Source organism: Megalobrama amblycephala, linkage group LG8, assembly GCF_018812025.1.
Source record: "Megalobrama amblycephala isolate DHTTF-2021 linkage group LG8, ASM1881202v1, whole genome shotgun sequence".
Lineage (NCBI taxonomy): Eukaryota > Metazoa > Chordata > Actinopteri > Cypriniformes > Xenocyprididae > Megalobrama > Megalobrama amblycephala.
The window spans coordinates 3,642,507-3,666,970 of record NC_063051.1 but is presented as its reverse complement, the minus strand read 5'-3'; the positions used below and the strand labels follow the sequence as shown (position 1 = coordinate 3,666,970).

The window sequence follows — 24,464 nt, the reverse complement described above, 5'->3', positions numbered from 1 at the left end:
TTGTTGTGCTTTGAACTTCTGGCATTTCTGTTACGGTGCAGAAACTCTCAGTTTGAGAACACAGTGCGAGCCTATATTGCAATTACATTGATGCATTACTATTTGCTGCTTATGCATGTGGTGTAAAACAGGCCTTGCTATTTATATTGAAATTTAGAGAGTAGTACACATGTAGGACTTCTGTAGAACTTGCCCATGTCAGCTAGTTTGATTTACACAGATAAATCATAAAAAAATAATAATTCTGAGTTAGTCAATAGAGTTCATCTATGCCAGATACTGTCCTGATCTTCTCTGAAGTAAACTCTGTGAAACTTTTAGTAATCACACACCTTACAGGTTTCAAGAACATTTCACAGGAGGTCTCCAAGAGGAGCTTAGCTCTCTGTATGAAACAAGGCTGTGTATATGATTAAATATAATGAGGAAGAGGAGGTTTGTAGCAAGTGTAGAGCTCTATCAGTTCCATACTGAGTAGCACCATGAAAACCCTACATATCAAACCACAGGTAATGAATAAACCCAGGAAACTCACTATCTGTTTCATTCATATGGCTTTGTAGCCTCAAAACCAGCTGGCAGCAGCATTACGGAGCCCTAAGTTATGGAGAAACTGTAAAAGCTCAAAAAGTAGAGCATGTTGCTAGCATGAACTAATAAAATGTATATAATACCTTGAGAGCAATGTGTGTTTGAGTATATACAGTAGTATATAAATATTGCCATGTACGACTATACACCCCCCCACACACACACATACATGTGTTTGGCAGACATTTTTATTTTAGACATTTAAAAAATGTTTCACTAAATGTTTTAGTTATGTGGTTCACACGTAACTCCAGATATCAGTTTTAGTGTAGCCAATCCCCCAGCTAAGTGTGTGAATTTTGGAGCGTAGTCTGATGATTCACTGTCTGTGAATTATTTATCAATGTCTAAATGATCTGGTGCTGCTAATTTTTGTTAAATCTAGTTGATTCTGCATCTGGTTTGCAGCCACCAACATGAAGTAGGCAGATGCCTGTTGAATTTTCATGAGTCGCCTCTTGAGCCAAGGCTGAGCCGCCTCGCTCTCTACAATTATGCAGATCTGAGCACCTAAGGGACTCCTAGGGTATGCAGAGAGCTTTTGCCATTTCTCCGCCAACCCTTGAAAAAAAAGCAACATGCACGCTCCGTAAACCGTGTGTTAGCCGTGAGCAATGCCGAACTTGGCTGGGGGGGAATTCCCAGAAGTCCTAGCCCCCGGAGGATGGAGCAGAGGGAGAGGATAAAGGTTGGGAAAGATGAGAGGAGTAAATCCTTGTTACATGTCTGCTAATAAAGAATTACCACCTTTTTATTGTTGCAGAGGCTTCATCTGTCAAAATATGATGGCCCTTGCAAAGCCGAGCAGAGAATTGCTTTTGAAAATTGCTTTTCCCTGCAGCGGGCCTCTGGAGGGAATACGGAGAAGAAGCCGAGCAAATGACAATGTACTGCGTTTTAGTGGCCATCTTGGATTCCCGAGAGCAAAGAGTGCATTCGGAGACCATTTCCAACATCATCCAGTTCACATCATGAGTATTCTAAGCATTCAGGGGATGAATGAAGAAGATCCGTTTATGAATGTGGCTGCATTGCCATTTTTAGCCTGGCTATTTCAGTGTGCACTCGTAGAGAAGCGCAGTGACCCCTGAATGCGAAGATGCACAACATCCATGTGGTCTCCACAACAACTCGAGAACCAATTACGCTGTAAAAGAAGGCCTTATCACGTACCATTAGTGTGCATAGTCAAATCTGGGGTGACTGCCAGGAATGATGATTCGCTAAATTCGCTTCCTTTTCATGGACGCCTGTAGACCAAATCTTCTTGTTAATCTTTTGATTGGCAGTGTGAAGATTAGTTGGTTTGTTTGAGAGCGCTTGTGGTTATTATTTGAATTGGGACTGCAATTTCTTGTTCGTCCACATCGGTTGGGTGAATTATTTGACATAAACAGACAAACAACAAGTAAAGGGAAGTGTATGTGTAGGCCTTCTTGCTCCTAGTAATTGCCTGTTGTCTCTTGGGTGCGCTGTCTGGAGAACTGCCTGAAATTCCCACTTTATTTGCTGACAGTTGTGTAGGACGGCAGCAATGGAGAGAGTTCTGAATACCATCATTAGTCCCTGGCTGGAGAAACAAGCTCTTCGTGCTGGGAAGAGGGACAAAATGCACACAGAGAAAAGAAGTACTGCAGGGTAGAGAGATAAGTGATTCAAAGAATGGAGGTGGAAAAGAAAGACAAACCAGGAAACAGAAAAAAAAAATAGGCTTAAGAAAACGATGTAGATACGTTTAGCATGATGTCGGTTCCTGTCGTTGCTGTCAACCTGTTGAGAAGATAATTTTATCAATGCTCGACAGCATTGACATGTAGCATTCAATCTAAATTACGGATGTTAACTATACATATTGAATCATTCACTGTGGTGGGCGAACACATGCTAGATAATTAGAGATGACAATTTTATAAATGCCTTAATTGGTTTGTCATTAATGTTTTATTGGGTTGCTAGCTCCACTGCACATGTGACTGTGAGGAGGTGTTAGTCCTACCATGAGACTTAAACCTCTTGGTTGTTTTATAATGTTAACAGTCATTTTAAATTGTAATGATATTTCACAATATTACTGTTTTTACTGTATTTTTAATCAAATGAATGCAGCTTTGGTGAGCATAAGAGGCTTCTTTCAAAAACATTAAAAAGTCTTACTGGCCCAAATTTTTGAACAGTATGTGAACAGCTTTGGGTGGGTCCTTGCCTGAGTATTATGAATGTACAGTGGGTACGGAAAGTATTCAGACCCCCTTAAATTTTTCACTCTTTGTTATATTGCAGCCATTTGCTAAAATATTTTTTTTTCCTCATTAATGTACAAACAGCAACCCATATTGACAGAAAAACACAGAATTGTTGACATTTTTGCAGATTTATTAAAAAAAGAAAAAATGAAATATCACATGGTCCTAAGTATTCAGACCCTTTGCTCAGTATTTAGCAGAAGCACCCTTTTGATCTAATACAGCCATGAGTCTTTTTGGGAAAGATGCAACAAGTTTTTCACACCTGGATTTGGGGATCCTCTGCCATTCCTCCTTGCAGATCCTCTCCAGTTCTGTCAGGTTGGATGGTAAACGTTGGTGGACAGCCATTTTTAGGTCTCTCCAGAGATGCTCAATTGGGTTTAAGTCAGGGCTCTGGCTGGGCCATTCAAGAACAGTCACGGAGTTGTTGTGAAGCCACTCCTTTGTTATTTTTGCTGTGTGCTTAGGGTCATTGTCTTGTTGGAAGGTAAACCTTCGGCCCAGTCTGAGGTCCTGAGCACTCTGGAGAAGGTTTTCGTCCAGGATATCCCTGTACTTGGCCGCATTCATCTTTCCCTCGATTGCAACCAGTCGTCCTGTCCCTGCAGCTGAAAAACACCCCCACAGCATGATGCTGCCACCACCATGCTTCACTGTTGGGACTGTATTGGACAGGTGATGAGCAGTGCCTGGTTTTCTCCACATATACCGCTTAGAATTAAGGCCAAAAAGTTCTATCTTGGTCTCATCAGACCAGAGAATCTTATTTCTCACCATCTTGGCAAACTCCATGTGGGCTTTCATGTGTCTTGCACTGAGGAGAGGCTTCCGTCGGGTCACTCTGCCATAAAGCCCTGACTGGTGGAGGGCTGCATTGATGGGTGACTTTCTACAACTTTCTCCCATCTCCCGACTGCATCTCTGGAGCTCAGCCACAGTGATCTTTGGGTTCTTCTTTACCTCTCTCACCAAGGCTCTTCTCCCCCGATAGCTCAGTTTGGCCAGACGGCCAGCTCTAGGAAGGGTTCTGGTCGTCCCAAATGTCTTCCATTTAAGGATTATGGAGGCCACTGTGCTCTTAGGAACCTTAAGTGCAGCAGAATTGTTTTTGTAACCTTGGCCAGATCTGTGCCTTGCCACAATTCTGTCTCTGAGCTTTTCAGGCAGTTCCTTTGACCTCATGATTCTCATTTGCTCTGACATGCACTGTGAGCTGTAAGGTCTTATATAGACAGGTGTGTAGCTTTCCTAATCAAGTCCAATCAGTATAATCAAACACAGCTGGACTCAAATGAAGGTGTAGAACCATCTCAAGGATGATCAGAAGAAATGGACAGCACCTGAGTTAAATATATGAGTGTCACAGCAAAGGGTCTGAATACTTAAGACCATGTGATATTTCAGTTTTTCTTTTTTAATAAATCTGCAAAAATGTCAACAATTCTGTTTTTCTGTCAATATGGGGTGCTGTGTGTACATTAATGAGGAAAAAAATGAATTTAAATGATTTTAGCAAATGGCTGCAATATAACAAAGAGTGAAAAATTTAAGGGGGTATGAATACTTTCCGTAACCACTGTATGTATTTTTTGTATTTTTTTTTAAATGTTTTTATGCTTTTTTTAATGTATTATTCTTTGCAGGTGCAATATTCAGCACAATCTGATGTAATCTGTCTGTCTTTGTGTTTCAGACTCAAGCAGATCAGTGTCGGTATGTAGTGGGCAGTATACTGTGTGAAAATGAAGAGAAACCTGATGAAGAGCTACAGCGTCTGTATGAGAAATTTGGCTACAAAATCATCTCCTTCCCAGAAGTAACCTGTGCCGTAACTTCCTCGTTTCCGAACAGATGCACACTGTCCCCTGTCTGCGGCGCTTATAGAGTCTACCCTGAACTACAACAGTATATAAAGGTAACAGTCATGCTTATTTCTACATTTGACTCATATTGATAATTACTAACAATGAATACTGCAGGAATGTCTCTCTCTCTCTCTCTCTCTCTCTCTCTCTATCTATCTATCTATCTATCTATCTATCTAATCTACTGCTTCAGCTTATGATAATATACCACTAAATTGCAATATATACATTACCTGGCCGTTAGTTCAGATAGTCAGAGTGTAGCCCTCTGCTTTATTTATTGTAATTTCCTTGGTGCTTTACACACCTTACATCACTAGTGGTCAATATCTGGCACATCTAATGGAGCACAACATGTGGAACGTATAGCGAGGAACAGTCGTGTAAATGGGGAGAAACGGCCTTAACAACTTCTGAATGGACAGATAACTGAATAGAGAGATGGTAAAGAGGCCGTTAATAAGGTCAGTTTGAGCTTGCTGGTTGGCGTCTAACAGCATGAGTTCAGTGCGGTTCAGTGCTGTGAGATAATGTGATGGATGATGCGCTACTTACCATTTGTGAACCATAATGACATGTGAAACTTGAGGTGTTATTTGTATAGGTGTCACTTTTCTAGTGCTAATGCTTTTCTTGTGCTTTATAGCAACCACCTAGCAATGCTTTGACAACCATCTACAACACCTTTGCATTATGGTGGCTATGTATATTGGGTAACCAACATGGAATGCACAACCATAATTGGCATCCTAGTGGCTCGCAATATTGGCATGACAATCTGTCCTAGTTGTAGTGCTGTGCGCAGGGCAGTCTCATACAGTTACAAAGCAGTCTGTACCAGATGCTCACTTATTTCACTGTATGAAAATGAATTTAGTCTACTTGCTATCCTCAAACACAAGGAATTTCTGTAGTTAATGTGTCAGCATGGCTCTAGACTGTTAGTAAAATAAACCTAAAATAAACCAAATAAATATTTGCAATAATAATTTATAATGTTTTTGCTGTCTGGAGAACTTTATATCCATATGCGCTTTTGTCAGACTCAAACTGCTTACTGCCCAGCGACTTTGAGGCTGTTTTGCGAATCTTTTTGACTGACTGCACGCATTCTAACAAGAGAATTTATTAGAGTGGCTCTTATTAACCGGTTGTTTTTTAATGAGTCAGTTGAAAAGATTCATGAAACAGCCTCAAAGTTGCTAATCAGTTAGCAGTTTGAATCACATCTCAATGAATCAGTCTGATTTAGACTGCTGCATTCAGTCAGTTGATTCAGTCAGTGACTCATTTAGGGCTGCGTTTCCCAAAAGCATTGCAAGCCAAGGTATATCGTATAGACCATTGGTGCCAATAGTTTTTATCATATACTTAGACTTACAGTGCTTTTAGTAAATGCAACCCAGAGCCATTACTGAGTTCACAATGACTATCTCATGAGTCATTTTTTTCTTTGTGATTCAAAAATATATACTTAGGTTTTCATGAGACTTCACTCTGCATACTGAATGGTTGTTCATATGACAACATGTAATTTAAACATTAGTTTTGTTGTAAGCTACATTTACATGAACACTTTTTGTTTCAATCAGAATTAAATTATTCATATTGGTGAATCCGAACATACTGTTACATGAACGGTAAATAAAGTGATTGTGTTAATGTGCACATTTATATGTCTCAAGCTTAAAATCAAATTTGATCTTTGGACATGTGCACACTGCAGGAATACAGAGTTACCCACTGTTGGTGCATACTAACCATCATCTTGTCATCTCTTCTGATCTTTTAAAAAGCAGACTTAATATTTATGTATTTTGGGTCCTGATTAGGAGATGACAAGCAGATGAAGCTTATATATTCATTAAGCAGTAAAAATGCCCCTTGCCGTGGTTAAAACAAGGAGTCTGTGGATGAGAGTCCGAAGAAAACTGCTGGGACAACATTCTACTGCAGAACTTGACAGACGACAAGTGGAATGAGAATTTTAGAATAACACGACAGTCATTTATGACACTACAGGTGCTGGTCATAAAATTAGAATATCTTGAAAAAGTTCATTTTTTTTATGGTAAATTATTTTTTAAAATGAAACGTTCATATATTCTAGATTCCCTACATGTAAAGTAAAACATTTCAAAAGTTTTTTTTTTAAATTTTGATGATTAGAGCGTACAGCTCATGAAAGTCCAAAATCCAGTATCTCAAAATATTAGAATATTTCCTAAGATCAATCAAAAAATGGATTTTCAAAACAGAAAAGTTCAAGTTCTTTAAAGTATGTTCATTTGTGCACTCAATACTTGGTCGGTAGCACATATTACAGCAAATGACTTGCTCCTAGCACAAATTACAGCATCAGTGAAGTGTGGCATGGAAGTGATCAGCCTGTGGCACTGCTGAGGCACTATTGAGCCTTCAGATCATCTGTATATTGTTGGATCGACTGTTTCTCATCTTTCTCTTGAAAATATCCCATAGATTCAGGGGCAGGCATGTTGGCTGGCCAATAAAACACAGTAATATCATGGTCAGCAAACCACTTGGAAGTGTTTTTTGCACTGTGGGCAGGTGCTAAAGTCCTGCTGGAAAAGGAAATCAGCATCTCCATAAAGCTTGACAGCAGATGGAAGCATAAAGTGCTCCAAAATCTCCTGGAAGATGGCTGCGTTGACTTTGCACTTGATAAAACACAATGGACCAACACCAGCAGACGTCACGGTCCCCCAAATCATTATTGACTTCAGAAACTTCACGCTAGACTTCAAGCAGCTTGGATTCTGTGCCTCTCCAGTCTTCCTTCAGACTCTGGGACCATGATTTCAACATGAAATGCAAAATTTACTTTTATCTGAAAAGAGGACTTTCGACCACTGTTCACTGTCCAGTTACTTTCCTTAGCCCAGGTAAGATGCTTCTAATGTTGTTTCTGTTTCAGAAGTGGCTTGGTAGTCGTTTTCCTGAAGATGTCTGAGTGTGGTGACTCTTGATGCGCTGACTCCGGCTTCATTTGACTCATTGTGAAGCTCTCCCAAGTGTTTGAATCGGCTTTACTTGACAGTATTCTCAAGCTTGTGGTCATCCCTGTTGCTTGTGCACCTTTGCCTACCCAATTTCTTCCTTCTAGTCAACTTTGCATTTAATATGCTTTGATACATCACTCTGTAAACAGCCACCACATTCAGTAATGACCATCTGTAACTTACTCTCTTTGTGGAGGGTGTCAATGATTGTCTCCTGGACCATTGCCAAGTCAGCAGTCTTCCCCATTAGTGTGGTTTCAAAGAACAAGAGATACCCGGAATTTATACTGTAGGGATGGTCATTTAATGAAACTCAAATGTAAATATTTTAATATTTTGAGATACTGGATTTTGTACTTTCATGAGCTGTACGCTCTAATCAACAAATTAAAAAAAAAAAAAAAAACTTTTGAAATTTTTTACTTTACATGTAGGGAATCTAGTATAAATGAGAGTTTCATTTTTTTTTAAATAATTTACAATAAAAAAAAATGAACTTTTTCACGATATTCTAATTATATGACCAGCACCTGTATATTCAAAAATAAAAAGCAGCTTATTCCATGCGCTATATGTTATTATTCCATTTCTAGGTCATTGCACACACGCAAAACTTTCCAGTTTTAGGTTTTTTAATCCGATCAAGTGTTTACATGATATGTAAACAGTCGATTGGATTGAAAACCTAAACATGTAATACATATCCTATTGAACGGATTAGAAAAGGTTTAAACCACAACAACCCCTTACAATCCAAATGAAATTTCAATCAGATTTGGCCAATTCATTCTGATTGGCGTGGTTACATATGACTTTTTTTTTTCTCGGCTGTGCTACTAGTCCGATTACAATCAGATTATTAGGGTCCATGTAAATGCAGCTACTGTTATAATAATATTTTTTCTATTATATAATATTATTATAAAATATATAATTAATATAAATTACTTTATATATATATATATATATATATATATATATATATATATATATATATATATATATATATATTCAGATTGTGGTCTCATAAACCTATTTTTAAAAAGGGATTGACTATAAACACAATTTAGCTATATAGGTCCTAGTCCATTTTCTTGAAAATGGATAAAACTATGATGTAAGAACAGTGAAAGCAGGTTTTCACTTGTTGACCTGCTACTTCCATTCTCACACTTTTTCTTTTGCTTACCTTCCTTCTTTAACTCTCTCTCTCTCTCACACACACACACACACACACACACACACACACACACACACACACACACACACACACACACACACACACACACACACACACCTTTTCGAACTTGGCTTGCCTGACAGCTTATTAAGAGTAGTGCAATAGTTACATGAGAAGTGCAGTGTAGGAGTCAGCACAAGATGTATGTTGCATTACGAGACTGTGTGTATGAGTTTGTAATGTGATGTATGTGGAGTGGCAGAGTGTACTGAGCAGATGAATAATGGAGAGACATTCACAAATGCACGTGTGTGTAGGCAGGGACATGTCTTTACAATGATTTATTGAATAGGGTCTGGCAGAAGTTCAGGCTGCTGTTTCCTTTATTATGGAACTTAAGTAAGACTTCCTGCAAAGACCTCTGTACACCAATCACTACCACACAGCGCATGAACCACACTTCAACGACAAACCAGATATTACATGTACGTCACCAAGGAGCCTGATATATGTGTCTAGAGCATTTGCTCATCTGTAATACATTGCGATTGGATTATTTTATTCAATTATTTCCACATATTTTATCTATACTAAGAGCATTGATGCGTTGCTACTATCAATCTTGTTTCTTCTCATCAGATTTTTGTCAACAGTATGTTTTAATTAAAATTGCTAACAGTTCAATTATCATTAGGACGTGTCTCATCTTCAAAATGTTTCATGAGTAATTTCAGGACAAAATTATACCTACATATATTTTTACTAATACATTTTAGTATATTGAAAATGTAACATATTATGGTCGTCCGTGGACATTTTTGGGTATTACAAATGAATGATTAAATCTGCGTTTTTTTTTAATTGATTCAGTTTGTACTGATTCACTCATGTAACTAAACTAGAGGTCTGTACAGGATGGATTTTTTAATCCTATTCCCACAAGATTCTGTCCCACTCTCTCAAATAATATGTTATTTTGTCCTGCTCTTGCCCATAACTTTCACATTTTGTCCTGGTGCTGCCTGCAAAAGCCCATGGGAAAAGGTCTACGGGGATTTTTCAGTCCTGGTCCAGTTGGATTCTGTCTCGTTCTGGCTTTTTAAAAACAATAAATAAAACTATAATGATACTAATATAACACTTTAGCCTGAGCCTGTAAATCATTCATATATTAATATTACTAATATAACACTTTAGCCTGAACCTGAAAATCATTAAAAAATGTTTAAAAAATTATTTTGCTGCAGTCCATACAAGTCATCACACAAGATTTTGCACACATATCAGTATCTTCTCGCCCGCACCTGCACTCAGAAAAGAAAAAAAAAACATTTCCAGCACCACACTCTGACCTCTACTCCAGCAAAATATTTTCCTACTAAATTTAAACCAGAGATGACCAAATAAAAAGCTAATAAAAATCACTGCAATACTCACAATGTTTCTTATTTTATATCGTGAAGCCATTGTAAATATTCAGTGTATCACCCAGCACTTGCTTGCGTCTGCGGAGTGGACATGTGTTGGGAATGGCTTCTGTTGGTTCTCTGCCGAGCGTGGCAGTTGGCACGAGGCTTGTGGTCTGTTATGGCACGGGTTAAACACTGAACTGTTTCTCTGCCAACCCTAGATATTGCTTTTTATCTTCTCCATTGACAAATCCTTTTTCTTTATTCCTCTCCCACACACCTCTCCATCTTTGTATTGGTCCCTCAGTTGTCTTTTTTTGTATCGTTCTTCATTGGGCAGATATATCACTTGTCCACCCTCTATCGGTAGCAAACACAGACACATTCTTCTCAATCTGCTGAGAGGCTGAGCCTTTGCTGAAGATGATAAACACATACACACACACACAAACACACACACACACTTGGACCATCTGTTAGACAGCGAGAGGGCAGAATCTCCTGCACCCACACAGGAGTTCACTCCTAAGAAACAGCATACACAGAGTATGTGGGCAGTCCCATTACACCGTAACAGTGATTTCAAGCTGTGAGTGTGTGTGTTGGAGTGCATGCCGACGTGTGAGCGAGCCATTTTGATCCAGTAGACTGCTGGCTGTCAGAGGATTGACTAAGCTCATTAAAAGAGGTGATTTTTAAAAAGTAAGGGTTGAAGAAAGGGCGAGATGAACTACATTAGAGGGATTTGCCTGAACCCGTACAGTATTCCCATAACGAACTTTTGTCTCAGTGTTAGAGTCTTGTCTAAACTCGAAACACAAAGTTTTAATCCAATTAACAGCATCCCACTTATCCGCTCAACTTATAAAGGCCCACTGAAGTGCCTTGGAACGTGCAGCATTATTCAATGTGATGACATAATTTCTACTGAAACAGGAAGACAGGGTGGGACATATCGAATAGCCCCTCCCCTTTTTTAAAATAGCCAATAGCGGTTTGTTTATATCACAGCTCAGCCAGAGCCATTGAGCTCGGTAAAACCTCAGGTTCTTTCTGATCTCTAAAGAGCATTTGATTGGACAGAAGATCTGATGAGAAGCTGAAGTGCATGGTGATGTCATTAAAATCTGTGATCCATTTTAGCGTTAGTGAGAAACTAAGTTTTGAATGCTTATATCTCCTAAATGCAAATTTTGTCATTGTTTTGGAACACACAGTTTATTCATAACCTTAAGGCTAACATATTCATACTAAAAGCTAAAAAACTTAAATTTCTATTTTTTACGGTGACTTTAAGAAAGTATGTACTTATTTGTTAAGTACATACTTAAGAAAGTATGTACTTGACTGATTAGTGTTTGTTGCCTGAATTTTGAAATATTTTGTTGCACTTTTTATAGCTCTTATACTTGGTTTCAAAAACATGCTAAGCTCTTTCAATCATATCTATGAATGATATGAATGCTTTTGTGCAATAAAGCACAACTGGCCGCTTTTCAGAAACCTTGGTTCAAGGAGTATTTTTCCCATTGATTTTTTTTTTCATAGGCATTACGAAAAATGATTCAGGCAAGACTTTTAAGTAATAAACCAAAACAACCAAGTCTGAGATGAATCACAACTCTCTAAACTTGGATTTGAAGCTGAAAAGATCTTAAATCATAAAAGAAAAGATGAGACTTTGTCTTAGTGTTTATTATGAGTCAGTGAACTACTCAATTTAAATGATTTAAAGGTGCCCTAGAATTAAAAATTGAATTTACCGTGGCATAGTTAAATAACAAGAGTTCAGTACATGGAAATGACATACAGTGAGTCTCAAACTCCATTGTTTCCTCCTTCTTATATAAATCTGATTTGTTTAAAAGACCTCTGAAGAACAGGCGAATCTCAACATAACACCGACTGTTACGTAACAGTCAAGATCATTAATATGTACACCCCCAGTATTTGCATATGCCAGCCCATGTTCAAGGCATTAGACAAGGGCAGCCAGTATTAACGTCTAGATCTGTGCACAGCTGAATTATCAGACTAGGTAAGCAAGCAAGAACAATAGCGAAAAATGGCAGATGGAGCAATAATAACTGACATGATCCATGATGACATGATATTTTTAGTGATATTTGTAAACTGTCTTTCTAAATGTTTTGTTAGCATGTTGCTAATGTACTGTTACATGTGGTTAAAGTTACCATTGTTTCTTACCGTATTCACGGAGACAAGACTGTCGTTATTTTCATTATTAAACACTTGCAGTCTGTATAATTCATAAACAACTTCATTCTTTATAAATCTCTCCAACAGTGTAGCATTAGCCGTTAGCCACGGATCACAGCCTCAAACTCATTCAGAATCAAATGTAAACATCCAAATAAATACTTTACTCACATAATCCGATGTATGCATGCAGTATGCATGACGAACACTTTGTAAAGATCCATTTTGAGGGTTATATTAGCTGTGTGAACTTTGTTTATGCAATGATAGAGTCGAGAGCTCTGGGGGGGGGCGGAGAGCGTGAGCAATTAAAGGGCCCGTAGCCTGAATCGGCGCGTTTCTAATTATGCCCCAAAATAGACAGTTAAAAAGTTCTTCCCTGGGAATTGGTCTGTCTTGAGAAGTTTATAGCTTAACGTTAACAATGTCCTTCACTATTGAGAAAATTAATGACATTTTTCTTCTGGAACCCGACTGTGGCGCTGTGTTACTCTTTTGCTCTAAATAAACAGTCCTTTGCCAATTGTTATATCACATCTCTTTCTGGTATACTAAAACGCTAACAGCTTTTACTGGGTTTACATTGTCAAATATTGGCTATAACTGCACAGACAAGGTTAGTACGTGTTGTATTTCACTAGTGGCTACACTATTGAAACAGCCATGCCATGCCCCATTGACTTTCATTATATTTCATTGACTTTCATTATAAGTCTATTATACTATTTTATTTGTGTTTTCAGACTGAGAGGACATTTCTATGCATACTCATGCAGTTATCCTTTTACTTTGATACAGATTATTTAACTTGTTTCATCAAGATTTTGAGATCATCAGTATGTATGATATATTCCCGTGTCATTAATTGCAAGAAATTGCTGATTCTGTTTCCCTCTGGTCCAATCAGCTCATGTATAATGCAGCTCTGTCCCTCCCTATCCTCTATGATGTTATTATTTGTTCAATTAAACATGGAAAATTGGTTGTGGTTGTACACGGCATCCATATTTAATGAGCTTTCCACTGTGTGGGCAGCTGGAAGAGAAGCAGTAAATCTGAGGAGCAAAAAATGAATCTGATAAAAAGAAGAATGGAATCAAGAATATAGTGATAAGTGAGACTTTTAGTAAATGGCTACTTCATTTCAAATGTTAAAGCTTTTATAAACCTAAACATTATATATACATACTATTATAATAATTCCTGTTAGTGCGGAATATCTTGTTGCTAATGATAGGACCCCATCTGGAAGTTAATAATGCATTTTATTTTAGAAGGGTTTTACCCCAACTAGTGATTTCATGTTATCAGTGGAGCTTGTTGTAACGCAGTCTATGTCTATAGAGAGGAAGAGAGAGGAGATAGAGGTAGAAGGAGGGATGGAAACTGACCACAGGCTCCCCTTTTATGCTGTATCTGCCCCTCTAGAGGAAGTGTGTGTGGGAGGGCTGGCAGACAGGCTGTTTTGAGCTGTTTGATCCTCACAGGTAGCCCTACATCTTTAATGAGACCCTATCAACCCTCCCCCCCATCTCACTCACTTTCTTTACCTTCCCGTGGCCTTTCTTTGGGCCTATTCAACACCTGCTCTTGGCATCTGTTTTGGGCATCTGAAAAATTTGGAAGTTCAAAAGTTTGGAGTTGGTAAGGTTAGTTATTTATTTATTTATTTATTTATTATTATGTTTTTGAAGTAAGTCTCTTATGCTCACCAATTCTACATTTATTTAATTAAAAACGGTAAAAACAGTAATATTTTGAATATTGTTACAATTTAAAATAACTTTTCTATTTTAATATATTTTAAAATGCAATTTATTATCTGAATTTTCAGCATCATTACTCCAGTCTTCAGTGTGACATGATCCTTCAGAAATCATTCTAATATGATGATTTGGTGCTCAAGTAACAATTATTATTATTATCAATGTTGAAAATAGTTTTTGTGAAAATATTATTGAATTTCCACATATAAATATATGTCTTATATTTTTTATTACAAATATTATTATATATTTGTTGAGACCGTGATACAAAAAGTTTTTTCTTGATGCTTTGATCAATAGAAAGCTCAAAATATAACAGCATTTATTTGAAATATAAATCTTTTGTAGCTTTATGCATGCTAAATTTATACTCCTATTCAGCAAGGACGCATTAAATTGATTATGTTGTATGTAATTTTTTTGACTGTACTAAAGCATAAAAATACCATATGTTAGCATTTTTCCTAAATATCTGCAAAGTTCACATGCTTGTTTCTCCAAAGAACAATGCTATACAGCCAGTTATTCTACTCTGAAATGTGCATTCCGTTTCAGAATGTCTGTTTTTGTTTTGGTCTATGTGATTCCACCCACTGACAAATTGTCCAGAGGCATATTAAAACGCAGATAAATCAACTTATAAACTTACAGTGTAAGGCTCATCGCCTTCCACTGTCAACTGCGCTCGCTCCTGTTGCGTGTTCTCAATCTGGCAACCCGCGTGAGCTTCCAGTCTGAGGAGGAGGGGGTGGAAGAATTTTCATTTTTATTTATTTAACCTTTATTTAACCAGGAGAGTCCCATTGAGATTAAAAACCTCTTTTTCAAGGGAGTCCTGGCCAAGATGCAACAACATTTACACAATTATAAACATACAAAGAAACATTAAAATAATACAGGTTATGAAAAACAATTGCACATTATTGAGGCAGTCTCTATTGCTTTCAGCTTAGTTTTAAAAGCATTTAAGGACAAGAGCTCGGTCAGTTTCCAGTCCTTCTGCAACATGTTCCAAGCAAAAGGAGCCGAGTGGACAAAGGCTTTCTTCCCCAACTCAGTGCGGGCAAAAGGAACAGAGAGCAACAGCTGATCATTTGATCGCAGGGATTAAGAGTCAACACTTCTCTGTGTGATTAAAGTACAAATGTACGGAGGCAGTAATCCAAGCATAGCCTTGAAAATAAAAGTGTACCAATGTCCCAAGAAACAACTCTCTCTCCAATATTTTGAATTTGGACTGCAGTACCCATTTTAACCGCTAACTGTCAATATTACATTCTGCGCCTTTAATGCATCCTTGTTGAATAAAAGTATACATTAAAAAAAAAAAAAAAGAAAATCTTATCACTGTGAATAGTGCTAATTCAGTTGTTAAGTCTGACGTCACGCGGCAGCGCTTCTGGGTCCTAACGCTCTATTTCATACCATAAGAAAACAACAAATGGTGCTAATATACAGTACACACATGATGTGGTGTAATACTACAAAAAAATTATAATCATAACCTTTATCTCCATACCAAAATTCCAGATGGCCAGACAATGATTCATCTTTTATAAATCGTTAAAGGTCCTGTTTTTCGTGGTTTTTTGAAGCTTTGATTGTGTTTATAGTGTGCAATATAACATGTGTTCATGTTTCGCGTGTAAAAAAAAAACAGTATTTTTCACATCATTTACTTATCTGTATACCGCTGTTTCCACTGTCATAAAAACGGGCTGATGACTTCCTTGTTCTATGAAGTCCCTCCTTCAGAAATACGTAACGAGTTCTGATTGTGCCAGCGGTTCCTGTGTTGTGATTCGACAGCAGCTTAGCGAACCTTGCCCGGAAAGGTCACGCCTCTTACCATAACGTGGAGATGCACGTGCTCAGTGTTACTGTAAACATGTCTTTAATTTTACCCTATCAATTTGAGAAGGAATCAGACCCGGTGATTGGACTGCGGGATGAAAATAACAGCGTTTCGACGACATGGCGACAAACACACTCTACAAACGCAACTCTTGTGTATTCCTGTGGGCGGAGGTTAGTCAAAAAACTGTTTTAGTGACGTCATTAAAGAAGGAAGTAGAGGGATGTAGTCCAAACTGGCCGTTCGATGTAGGCGACTTCTGTTAAATAAAATATCTCGCTTGGCAACTTTGAGCTTTAAAATGTTACAGATTTTATTTATACTCTAACAACAACATTACACACTAACTAAAGTTTGAAACATGGGATCACGAAGAATGGGACCTTTAAAATATTAATGTCTGTGATGCTGTGAGCACGGAGACTGTTGTGTAGACTGTAAGTATTTAAAATGTTTAACTTTTTTAAATGATTGATGTTTAATATGAATAAATAGCGCTCATAAACGGCCATCGATGGCATTCTCTGGTGAAACGAGTCGAGGCTTGGACCCGGAAACGGCGTTCCTTACATCACGACTTAAAGGCAGGGTAGGCAAAAAAATGTATAAAAAACTTTTTTTCAAAATTTGTTTAAACTTTATTTATATATCAATACATAATTAAAATGTAAGTACTCTGAAAAAGAAAGTATAAAAATCGAGTGTCTGTAGACCTCTCACGACTGTTTTAAAGACAGCTCATTATTTCCATTCACTCCACCCCCTCCCTTCTGGGCTCCTTCCAAAGCCACGCCCCCAAAACGCATGAACGTGTGACTCCGACCACTGAGCTGGAAGACGCATTATTTACCTGAGACGAGCGGAGAGGAAGGAGCACAGTGCATGTAGTGACATCATGTCAGAATCACATGTAATAAAAATAACTTTAAAATTATGAAGATAAACAAACAAGATGTATTTTAGTACTCACTATCAAGCTAGCATATTGATATTGGTAAAGTTTAAAATATATATTTTTTGATTCGCTAACGAGCTAGTTATCTATAAGGCAAAGCTAAAAACAGGTTGCATGATACACGTTTTTCCATTACCATCATTTACACTGTGATGAAGATGAATTTCGTGTAAGATTCATAACATATACGTTGTTCTACAGATCAACAGAGTAACATACACTCAAATATCAACTCACAACTGCATTGCAGACACAAAATAATAACACACACATACAACAAAGTGTGTACGACACACACAGATACAAGATAAAGACATCAGTAAACATAGGTAGAGAATATAAAAACAAAACAAAGGCGAAAAAAACGTGCAGGTAAACTTGCAGGTGAACATGGTAAAAGACTTAGACAGAGGGTAAAATTATGCACAATTCAACACTATAGCTATCATTATTTATCGTCTCTACTACGGCTCGCTAAGTAATGTTATGTTAGCTATATTACGCAGCTACGTGTGCTAATGACACATGCTTCATGAAAAAATAAACAAAAAAATATGTATGATCAAAATACAAAAAGAAAGATTTACCTGTCCAGCAGAAATAAAGCCATCAAGGAGTCACTTTTCAGCCCCTTGAGTTCCCTCAGTTCTCGCCATCGCTGGAAAGCCACGCCGATATTAACTCGCGTTTTATTTCTTTGTTTATCCAAAGACTTTTTGTTCATTGCCTTTTCTTGTACTGTTACTGTCTTCCTTTTTTTGCCTGGTTTGCCTTCACTAACTGCATAGGCCGATACTGTGAATTTAGCTTGCTGTTTCTCTGCCATTGTTTTGGTATTCCTAGGATCCGTGCCTCTTGGATTCCCCAAATCAAACGTGCGCGCGCAAGTGGGCAGGTCATGTGTGGCAAAAGGGTGGTTGCCATGGTTGCGAGAGAGTGACAGCCGCCTAAGCCAATCCTATGTTTCGTCCCGGATGGAAATAATGAGCTGTGTTTAATACAGATTAAACGGTCTAGAGTCACTCGATTTTTATACTCTTTTTACCAGAGTTCTTACATTTTAATTATGCATGTATATATATAGAAAGTTTAAACAAATTTGGAACAAAATTTCTTACCTACCCTGCCTTTAACAAGCGGATAGGCCTACTGATGGAAATGGGGTCCTACGATTCTCGGATATCATTGTTAGCGAAGTTTCTTCAAGATTGTATCACTGTAACTACAAGCTAGTCATTATTTAAATTAGTATAACATATAGCCAAACCTCTTTTGCAAAAGTATAGTTAGCTACACTACAAACAAATATAAAAAATCAGCTAACTGCATTGAAGTTAATAAAAGTGGGCAGTACAATTTAATGTAACTGTCAGATGACAGTATTATATCAATCAATAATATTTTTAGTTTTAATGAATATAATCAATATTTTTTTTTACAATCAGAGCACAAAAACCATGAGAATATTGATTTGAGTGGTATTACTATTAAACATAAAAATTTACAAAAATCTACAAAAGTCAAAACCATGATGAACAGCATCTTTTGACCAAATATGTTTGCTAAAAGAAGGGAAAAGGTTTAAACAGCAATACTAACCACTTGTTATTAGATGGATGTTAATAGCAGGTGCCTCTCTCTCTCTCTCTCTCAGTAATAGCCCAGCATTCAGCAAGAACTACACTATTTGTGCAACCTATTAGACTATTCTTGTCTTTGTCTGTGAGAAGAGGACAGTTACAGGAGAGACAGCGAGTTCTCACTTGAACGGTTCAGTCAGACAGACAGACAGAGACAGTTTATGACTTAATCAGGTAGAGAGCCAATCAGTGAGTGTGTTTGTTTGTGTGTGTATGCATTCTTGTGAGGGCATGGCCGTATGCCAGATATAGCTGCTTCATAATTGATACGGTCTTCCTGGAGCATTGTGAGTGTGTGTGTGAGACTATATGTGTATGTTATCTTGGAAAACTGAGGCAGGAGGCAGGAGCCAGGAGCAAAGACATGTCCATCACAGCACTGAACCATGGTGGGCTTTGTAGTGAATGCTTAAGAGCCAGTCTCGGGATATGTTCACGGATTCACTTTCTTCTTGAGGTTGAGGAAAGTTCAACAGAAAATCCCTCCAGGCGAGAGTGATTTTCAGGACAGATAAATAGGAAATTGATCTAAAAATAGTTTAGTTTGAGGCTTAGCATTTTTTTGTTTTGTTTTGAATTTGTTTCTAAAGCAAAAATATGCATATTTGTATACAGAACATTTAAAGAAGTGTTTCTCAACTCACCTCCCAGAATGTTTTAGAACGTCTCCCTATTTAAAGTTGGCATGAAACAGAAGTTGCGATCATCTTTTCTTCCCTGTTGTAACGTATATCTGCATGAAATTGCTTCTTGAACAAGAAAAAATGTAGGGCAGCACTTGATTTTGTCCATCTGGAATTAATTTGATGGTTGTGGTTGCTGTGATCTCATGTGAGTGACAGGTTGTTCTGCCCTCAAGCCAGTAAATGTGTCATCAGAGAAGAGATATTGTTGTAAGAGGTAGGGGAAGTTATTTTAATGAAAGATTATGAGGACATAGGAATAAAAAAATAAAAAATAATGATGCACAGTGCACAGATAAATCATTTATAATAAATACTGCAATATCCTATTAAATAAAAGAATTGTCAATTTTGATTTCATTGTGACTTTAACACACTAACTAGCTCATGAGTTCAAGTGAATCAAGAGATTTTATTTGTGAAACATCTAAAACATCTTGGGATGAGAAACACTCTATTAAAGGTTGTTTAGATTGCATTAAAATCATATGAAGCCTGCTGTATAATGCGTAAACCCTTTCAAAAGAATTGTATACAATACTTACACAATATACCATGGTACTGAATGATTACCATATTCATATAACATATTTAACTCGTATACCTCGTAAGGTATTACACAAATGTTGTACATCAGCTAAAAAAAATGTTAGTCTACATCCTTTCTTCTACCCTCTAATTCAGAGATTGTAAAACTTTAATAGGGTGTTTTGAGGGGGCAAGCCCACTCAAACCTCAGAATTGTATATGAATAAATGATTCTGGTTTAAGACATTAAATAGTTATTAAAACCAGTCAGTAAAAGGCTTGTGCATATAAAAAGGAACTTAAATGTGTGTAACTTTTCAAATTGGCGACATAATAGACCAAAAAGAAACAAAAATACTGTATATTGTATAAAAAAATGGGGCATTAAAGGGGTAGTCCACCCAAAAATAAAAAGTCTGTCATCATTTACATAATTTACTCATCCTCATGTCATTCTAAACCTGTACACATTTCTTTCTTCTACTGAACACAAAAGGAGATATTTTGAAGAATGCTGAGTTTGATTCCCATTGACTTCCATTGGATCTTTTGCCCAAACAGTCAATGGGACCCCAAAACTGTTACTAACTCAAAATATCTTCTTTTGAAGATCACAGACCAAAACTTGAGATGGTTGTATGGATCTGTTGGATTTGTGTTAAGCTAGTTTCCCAGTTACTTTCTTCTGCGTTAAGGTGATAAGTTGGCGGTGATGGAAGTGAGACCCAGAGGGAGTTAGGTTGAGGGGTCAGACCAACACCCTTGCACATTAACAGTGCATGAATCAGTCTCTGGCACCTCAAAATCCATAAACACACACACACATGCACACACACATATACACAACAGACGAGATGTTCATATATATGTTTACTTCTTGATATTTAAGAGGTTTTTCCTTGAATTATTTAATGGAATGGGTTAGAGTTCAAGATTGTCTGCCTGATAATTCTAGACAGTGTTTTCTTTAATTTCCCCCGTGAACTGCAGAAAATATTGACTAGACAGACAGACTATCAGAATCAATTTTTTTTTTTCTTAAAAGTGTATGTACTAAGCTTTTTTTTCCCTTAGCATGAATTTTAAAAAGCAGGTTTTCTCCTGCATGTTGGCTGTATGATCAAATTATAGTACCATGCTCAATTTCAGTGTAAATTTGTAAAGTGCCTATTGTTACACTGAGGTGTTATTGTTACACTACCATTCCAAAGTTTGGGGGTCAGTAAGATTTAAAAATAAATAAATAAATAAAATAATAATAATACTTTTATTCAGCAATGATGGATTAAATTGATGATTTGAAGGTGACAGTAAAGATATTTATCATGTTACAACAGATTTTATTAAAAATCAGTGCTGTTCTTTTCAACTTTCTATTCAACAAAGAATCTTTAAAAAATGTGTATCATGTTTTCCACAAAAAAAAAAAATTAAGCAGCACAACTGTTTTCATCATTGATAATAATCCAAATTGTACCAACCCCAAAAAATCTTTAAACAGTTGTGTATATGTTTAGTTTATTAATATATAATAGGTTATATTTCTATTTTATGGTGCCACATTGATTTTTCTGCTGTGTTTTCCTCCTCTTCACTTCATCAGTGGAGTATAAATGATGTATGCCAGTATCTCATGGAATATTAGATGTGCTTGTACTTTGTTTTTCGTAGACAATGTGAGTCACAGCTGGTCTGAGAAAGATAAGCCAAGTCTACCTTTTATGTTGTTTTCTGCTCCATGTAGCTTGACCCCAGGTTCTTGGTTGAGTTCTTTTGTGTGATTTGGTTCCAGTGAGATCAATAACCCTTAAGACTAATAAATGCGACTAAAGTCTAACACCAGTGGTTCTCAACCAGGGGGCCCGAACAGACTAGGAGGCCTCAGCAAACTCCCAAGGGGGTCTCAAGATGACTTCATGATTTAAAATAAGACAAAACATGCGTGAAAACAACAAAAAATCAAGATATTTCTTTTTAAATTCATCCCATAAATAATTGTTTTCTTCTGGATATATGAGGAAGCCTAGTTTTAAAAGTGTTATTTTTAGATCTGGGGAAAAAAAAGTAAATTAATAAAATCTTATAACTCCAAGGGCATTGTTTTATAATGAATATACATTTTTAGTTATGCCAAGCTCTAAAATATTTTATTGGGTAGAAATTGTGCTTTAAAAAAAATTCTTATTACTTATCCATAAAAAATTGGAAAAATCAAGGCACCTTCGAATAATGTTGTGGACAAAGGGGGGACTTGGAGTCATCTTTTACAGCATCGACAGAACTCAACAATACAAGACCATAATGCATTCTGAATGTGTTTCAGTGCATGCTAAATATAACCCAACCTAAAACCTTGGCGATTCGATTGGTGAAGCTCAAATGAAGAGGCAGTAAAAATACACAGTTCATTATTGAAGTGTTTTAATGTTCTAAGACCTTACATTTAATTCCTGGTCAATGGACACCAAAACTGTTTGGTTTCTAATGTTCTGTTCATCTTTTATGTTCCACTTAACAAAGAAATCCATACAGGTTTGGTACGACATGTGGGTGAGTAAATGATTGCAGAATTTTCATTTTTGTAAGAACTATCCCTTTAATGGATTTACTTGGCTTATAGGATAAGTTTCAGCCTATTTTAGGGTAAAAATGTGTCATTTTTTCCTCTGTGAATCAGTTTAATATGCCAAGACAACTGTAAATAAGCCAATCACAGGTTGATTCACCTGAAAATTGTAAACACTGAGACTGTGTGGCTCTAGGATCAGCCAACACAGCAACATTTCCTCAACCAATGGCGTGAGTTTGGGGTGGGGCTGTCTGTTCGTTCAGCCAATTGCAGGAGGGCTAATGTAATTTAATTTGATGATGCTAGTGGGGCAGAAATTACACTCTTCCCTTTTTAAGCAACATTTGTGAGTCTGGTTCAGTTATGCTGTGTTTGAGTACAAATGTGCCTGTTATGGGTGTCAGTCTATTATATTTGCACCTTACCGCTGTCAATAGTTGTGCTCAAAAGACATTAAGCAGTGTAGTGTGTCGTATTCTGATAAAATATGGTGTTATGTAAAGAAATAGGTTTGATATTCCAAGATCACACAGAATTTGACTGATTTTCAAACTGACCTTTGCTGTTTTGTAAAATAGTGTTTCTTTAATGTTGCCTATAACGCCCATTTAATATCCTTTATAAGCCTTCACACAGCGCTGTCCATCATCAGAGATATTTAAAGAGGCATAAATCACATCCCACTTTTCTTAACCATAGTCATTAAAGTCCAAAACACAATGCTGGTCTCCCAGTGCTGTGAGGAAGTGGTTATTCTCATCGAAAGAGAGATGTGCAAGATGATGGCGACCGGGCCGCTGGTATTTGCAGCTGTAATTGTACACTATGGGGGGTACATCTTTAGGGCACTGGTCCAGCAGAGATGATCGTAGGTAGTTGTGCAGCGAGAGGACCGGAAATCATAGGGTTCTTAGGTTGTAATTAAACAATTCATTTTGGCTGTGTGCTTTCCACCTAAATTAGACGCAGACTCTAAAATGAAAGTACTGAAATAATTGTTTTTATGTGTAATCGTATTAAAAGTGCTTTGTTTTTAGTTTTTGTATCTCCTAATGACCACTCCAGGCCTGATGTTTTACATTGATTATATATTATGTAATTTATAAATAAAGTAATTAGAATGCAGCCACACATCAGAAAAATATATCTTCAAATATGCATAATAGCAGTAGTTAATGTTTTCTCATACAGCATGTGTATATAATGCATGTTAAAAGTTCAAGTTAGAGGTCAACCATTATGAGGTCAACCTTTTTTTTTTTTTTTTTTTCATTTGCTGATGCTGGTATAAAAAGCAGGGTGGCCGACAGCTTTTTTTTTTTCTGTGCTGATTTTGAGGAAGAATCTGCGGAATGGAATTAATCATGCAACCCAAGAAGATAAGCGAGTGTGGAAGATGGGTGGATAGAATTAATCAAGGTAGAATATGGTAGACTGAGCTTATTTAATTCTGATTCCAATCACTTCTGGTTCCTTATCAGATTCATAATGATTTTTTATTAGAAAATATATAAATTTAATTCTTGTTGCATCATGCCAAATGATTCAATCATTTCAGATTTTAATAGAACGTATGTATTAAATCGGAAATAAATTTAATACAGAAGCCTTTAAAGGTGCCCTAGATTCAAAAATTGAATTTACCTCGGCATAGTTGAATAACAAGAGTTCAGTACATGGAAATGACATACAGTGAGTCTCAAACTCCATTGTTTCCTCCTCCTTATATAAATCTCATTTGTTTAAAAGACCTCCGAAGAACAGGCGAATCTCAACATAACACCGACTGTTATGTAACAGTCGGGGTGTATGCCCCCAATATTTGCATATGCCAGCTCATATGCAAAGCATTACACAAGGGCAGCCAGTATTAACGTCTGGATGTGCACAGCTGAATCATCAGACTAGGTAAGCAAGCAAGAACAATAGCGAAA

At 37.0% G+C, this 24,464-nt stretch overlaps 1 protein-coding gene across 1 annotated transcript in view; it reads left to right on the top strand.

Moving 5' to 3' along the window:
* Positions 1 to 24,464, top strand: part of tex264a (testis expressed 264, ER-phagy receptor a) — an 85,314-nt gene that overhangs the window by 15,530 nt on the left and 45,320 nt on the right. Inside the window, exon 2 of the mRNA XM_048198776.1 lies at positions 4,531 to 4,752. Coding sequence (XP_048054733.1) covers positions 4,531 to 4,752 — 222 coding nt within the window. The remainder of the gene's footprint in view (positions 1 to 4,530; positions 4,753 to 24,464) is intronic.